General features: G+C 65.9%; 1 protein-coding gene across 1 annotated transcript; it reads right to left on the bottom strand.

Moving 5' to 3' along the window:
* Window positions 1-982: 982 nt before the first annotated feature.
* Window positions 983-4,242, bottom strand: PTGDS (prostaglandin D2 synthase). Its single transcript, XM_046644012.1, has 7 exons — window positions 4,077-4,242; window positions 3,151-3,290; window positions 2,969-3,045; window positions 2,176-2,301; window positions 1,942-2,043; window positions 1,444-1,469; window positions 983-1,109 (listed from the first exon to the last, which is right to left on the bottom strand). Exons 1-6 carry the CDS (start codon window positions 4,188-4,190, stop codon window positions 1,444-1,446), a joined length of 585 nt encoding a protein of 194 aa, XP_046499968.1. The 5' UTR covers window positions 4,191-4,242; the 3' UTR covers window positions 983-1,109.
* Window positions 4,243-4,808: the final 566 nt, after the last annotated feature.

The following is a 4,808-nucleotide window of genomic DNA, read 5'->3' as shown; positions in this document are numbered from 1 at the left end:
GGGGAGGGGGCCAGATGCCCTGCAGCAGGAGGAGGCGTGGTTCTGGCAGGTCCTCTGGGATGTTGGCCCCCAGCCCTCAGCTCAGGCACAGCCCCCAGGGACCTTCCTCCAGGAAGGCCTCCCAGAGCTCACGCTCACCTCTGAGTCTCACAAGCCTTGGTGCCCCTGAGGGCCTGGCTGAGGTCTGCCGGGGTGGGGGCCTGGTGAGCAGCTGCAGTGGGTGCTGCACCTCGTGAGCCACGGGGCCAAGGACAGGCCCCTGAAAATGGCCACCCAGCCAAGAACCTGGGGGATAGCAGGAGGCGAGGGGCAGGGCTGGGCAAGACGGGCTCTGGTGCCAGGGCCCTGGCGAACGGGTGGGCTGTATGCTCTGGAGGCCCAGGGGACTAGGGGCACTCAGGTAGCTAGAGGCGATGTGAGGGTGGCTTGTCTCCAACCCATCGGTGAGTGTGTCCCAGTCTGGGGCAGGGACACTCCAGCCACATTCCTCTTTGTCCCCCTTCTCTCTGCCCAATCTGAGTGCACTAATTCCGCAGCTTCAAAAACCTATGCACCCGGAGCTCCCTGGGCCTCAGGCCTCCCCGGGCTGGGGAGGCTGGCCGCAGGCGCGGGCCTGGGAATTAGGAGCTGATGGGCACTGGCCCAGAGCCCAACGGCTGTCACTTGAGGGGTGTAGCTGGAGGAGCCTGCGGTGGGTCAGAACACTGAGTGGGGTGAGCGGGGGCGTGATGGTACCTCCCTTAGCTGTGCTGACGCCTGCCCCACCCCACCAGGAGCAAACGCTGGCAGGTCCAAGCCCACCCCTCCGGTGTCACACAGAGCCAGCCTCTGAGATTTCATGGGGGTGGGAGGGGAGACCGAGGCCCAAAGTGAGTGGGGGAGGGGGTCAGGTCCCCAGGGAGCAGGCCAGAGCCAGGCCCAGAGCATCGGCCACAAGACAGACAGGCAGGAGCCAGGCTACTGACTTGCTTCTGGAGTTTATTTTCAGAGCAGGACAAAGCCCAAGGAGGCAGAGGCGGTGGAGGGAGGAGCCAGGGATGGGGTCTCAGGGGTCTTGGAAGAAAGAGCAGAGCAGGGCAAGACAGCCAGGTCCTGAGGGTTGAGGTCACCTGGCCAAGGGAGCAGCACCATCAGTTCAGTGGAGCAGGTAACACCGCCCCTCCTTGCCCCAGGGTCCCCAGGGGAGTGACCCCTGCCCCCCAGGACCTTGTGCCCTGACCTCCCCTCCTGCCTGCCCCACCCTGTTACTGTCCCAGCCTCCAGCTCCTCCTACCCCCCCGCAACCTCACTGAACCCCATGGGAGCCCTCTCCCCTTGGACCAGCCCCTGTCTGCCTGGGACCACCCTTGGCTGTTGTTGGATGTGTGTTGAATGAATGACTGAGTGAATGAACGAATGAATGGCAACTGCTGGGTGAAGCTGCCCTCTGCCCAACGCACTCACCTAATTGTGCTCCTCCATGCACTTATCTGCCGAGAAAGAAGCCGGGGCCGTGGTCAGCACCCCACGCTGGGGCTGCTTGCCCACCCGGGCTGCCTACGCCCCCCAACATTGTGCCTGAGCCCCCGTGTAGCCGCTGCCCCATGTTCCTGCAGCCTGTGTCCCCCATGGGCACCCCCACCCCACAGGTTCCATTTCTGGGGCCCGCCCCCCATCAGGCTGGGGGCCCTTGTATCCTGCGGGCTGAGCCAGGGTCTGGCACACAGTAAGTGCTGGTGAATCCAGCGTGGGGGGTTTCCTGGAGTATCTTCCGGTGCCCCCCCACTGGCTGCAGCCAAGGTCATGGGGTGAGGACAGACTGCCCCCCACACCAGAGGACCGTGCCAGTCAGTGGGCGGTCTGGCCGGACGCACCCCACCCCCAGCCTCCCCCAAATCAGGAGACTGCTTGTCTGCCTCTAATCTGACCTTAATCTCCCCATCAGATTAGTGGCCCCCTCACCGGTCTGTGGCAAGAAGACAATGGCATCCTCTGTGAAGCCCTGGGCTTTGGCGAAGGTGCTGAATTTCTCCTTCACCTCAGGCCTCGGGCTCTGCACACGGCCTGGGGCAGGAGGAAAAGCCGCTGCCTCAATGTGGGGAGATCTCTGCTTGGCCCCCATTCCCCAGGTTCAGGGTTCCCCTTGGGTCTCTCTCTGGCCGGGCCTGAGGCCAGGCCGTGGGGCGGGGCACGTACTGTAGAGGGTGGCCATGCGGAAGTCCTGGCCGCCCAGGCCTTTGGTGCTCTCGGCGTGGGTGTAGAGCAGAGCGTACTCCTCATAGTCCGTCTCTACCACTGACACCTCATGGACCATGCCCCAGTCTGGGAATCCACGAGAGGACCGGGTTGGGGACCCTGCCCCCAAACCCGGCCCGCTCTGGGGCTGGCTGTGGGAGGGGCCCGGGCTCCTCCCCGTTTGTCAGGCTGCCTTCCCTGTCCCTTCCCCCATTTGGACAGGTGGCCAGCTCCCTGCTTCCTGCCTGCACAGCCTGTGAACGTTTCAGGGTCCAGTGTCCCCAAGCCAGAAGTCCTGAGGGGCCAGCAAACACGCAGGCTCAGAAAATTAGGGGTTCATGGTGCAGCTACAAACCCCTTGGCCAGAACCGGGAAGAGGAAAGGTTGCTATCCCCAGGGGAGTGGGGAGGCCTCCCCCCAGGGTCCCCAGGTGAGAGCTGTGGGGAGCTGTGAGGGGTACTGGGGGGCTGCCTGCATGGGCTCCGCCTGGCCAGCAGAGAGGGGCAGCAGAGACCTGGGGAAATCCCATCTTGGGGCAGGAAGGGGCCTGGCAGGACATGGGCTCCAAAGAGGATCCAGTGCCCAAGAGAGGGTCCCTGATCCCCCACACCCGGGCCTTGGACCTGCTGACCCTAGTGGGGCAGCTACCACCCCACCTCGTGTACTGCTGGGGTAGGAGGTTCTCCCAGAGTCACCGCTAGCAAGTGTCACCCAGGGCTGGACCCAGGGGTCCAGGGAGGGGGCCCCTACTCACGGGGACTCGTGTAGCTATAGCAGCCTGGGGGTCCGGCCGGCTGCAGCAGCAGGGTCCGGGTCTCACACTGGTCTTTCCTGTGGGCAGGTCACCTCGGGGTCAGAGGTCAGGCCTAGTGTGTCCCTAGATCGCGACCACGGGACGGGAAGCTTTCAGCCCCAGAAGCCCGCCTGCCGCCCGACCTGAGGAAGGTAGAGGTGAGGTTGAAGCCGCCGTCTGCGGTCGGGGCCACCACCGACGTGCACATGGACAGCACCTTCTTCTTCTCCCGGAACCAGCTCGAGTTGGAGGCCAGGCCCGAGGTGAACCAGCGGCCCAGGAACTGCGGTGAACGGCCAGGACCCGCTGGGGCCGACAGGGGTGGGCGCCCCCGCCCCCGCCCCTCCCGCTCGGGTCTCCAGCCTGGCCCGGCCCAGCCCCGCCCCGCCCTGTCCGTCGGTGGAACTGGCGGCAGAGGGCGCCCTGGCAGTTCTTGGAGGGGTCGGGGCGAGCCTGGCTGCCCTGGGCGGACTGCGGGGCGTCTGCGACGCTCGGGGACGGGGTGCGAGGTGGGCTGGGGCTGGAGACCTGAGACGGGGCGGGACGGGAGGACCTGCTCCGGCGCGTCCCCGCACAGCCCCTGAGGGTGTGCGCGCCGCCGGCTGTCTGTGTGCGAGGCGCGGACCCGCGCGCTCGGGTTTGTGTGGGCACCCGCGTGCGCCACCCCCGTGCGCCATCCGCATCTTCGCACTAGTGCACCGAGATGAGTCCTGGGACCCAGGTGTAGAACGTGTGCCTGCTTCCTCTGGGCGTCTTGAGCTTAGAGGGGTGACTGTGTTTGGATGGCGTGGGCACGCAGGTAGCCCGCGTGTCTGCATGTGCCGTGTGCGCGCTCGAGGACATAGCTGCTTCCCTACGGATTGGGGATACCCGGCTCCGCGTTCTTGGTTGGCGAATTGCAGTCGCCCCAGGGGGCCTCGTGTGGTCAGCCTCCTCCGGCAGGGCCCTAGCCTTCCTTCCACTCAGCTGAGCTCCTCTCTTCCCAGGGAGACAGCTGGCCCCAGAGAGCACCCCCTTCCCCTGACAGGGCCCTGTCCTGCCTTGGGGACTGGGCAGGGGAGCCCCTCACCTTGTCCTGTTGGAAGTTGGGCTGCAGGGAGGGCTGGGCCTGGGCTCGGGTCTGCAGGACCCCCAGGACCCCCAGCAGGACCAACCCCATCCACAGCGTGTGTGAAGCAGCCATTCTGCAGGATCTGAGCAGGCGTCTGGGGCCTGGTGCCAGCAGTGTGGGCAGAGTGAGGGAGGCAGGCAGGAGGAGCAGAGGCCGGTGGGGAGACCCCTATTTATGGGCCTGGCTTGGCCTCCACCCAGGGCCCAAGGACAGCCCACTGGAGGCTCGTGATGCTGAGGGGAGGATGGGGCAGCCCAGCCCAGCTGCAGCCTCGCCCCCCACAGGGCTGCTTATGTAAGAGGCTCTGACTAGGACAGGCCTGGGCCCTGCCCCCGGGGACTGAGTGAGGTGGGGGAGCAGGCAGAGGCCCCTGCATGGCTGGTCCCTTCTCCAGGCCCAGAAGCCCGTCCCAGCAGCCTGGATGTGGGCAGGGGGCATGGGCCTTGGCGCTGCCTTGCCTCTGGGGCCTCTGGTCACTTCCCACCTGGGGCTGGGACCCTGGTCTCACAAACCCTGCCATCCTTCCCTTTCCAAGCCTGTGACCCTGGGAGGGGACGAAAGACCCTGTTTTGCCATATGAGTTTGGTCCTGAAGGCCTAGCGGGCCGGGTGCTGATGGGAAGATGAAGGGACAGTCTGGCCCCCATGTGGACCCCAGGGCCGGGTGTTCTCGGCACGGCTTCCCCACAAC

The sequence above is a fragment of the Equus quagga genome, chromosome 1, assembly GCF_021613505.1.
Source record: "Equus quagga isolate Etosha38 chromosome 1, UCLA_HA_Equagga_1.0, whole genome shotgun sequence".
NCBI lineage: Eukaryota > Metazoa > Chordata > Mammalia > Perissodactyla > Equidae > Equus > Equus quagga.
This window is presented reverse-complemented; position numbering and strand designations above follow the sequence as displayed.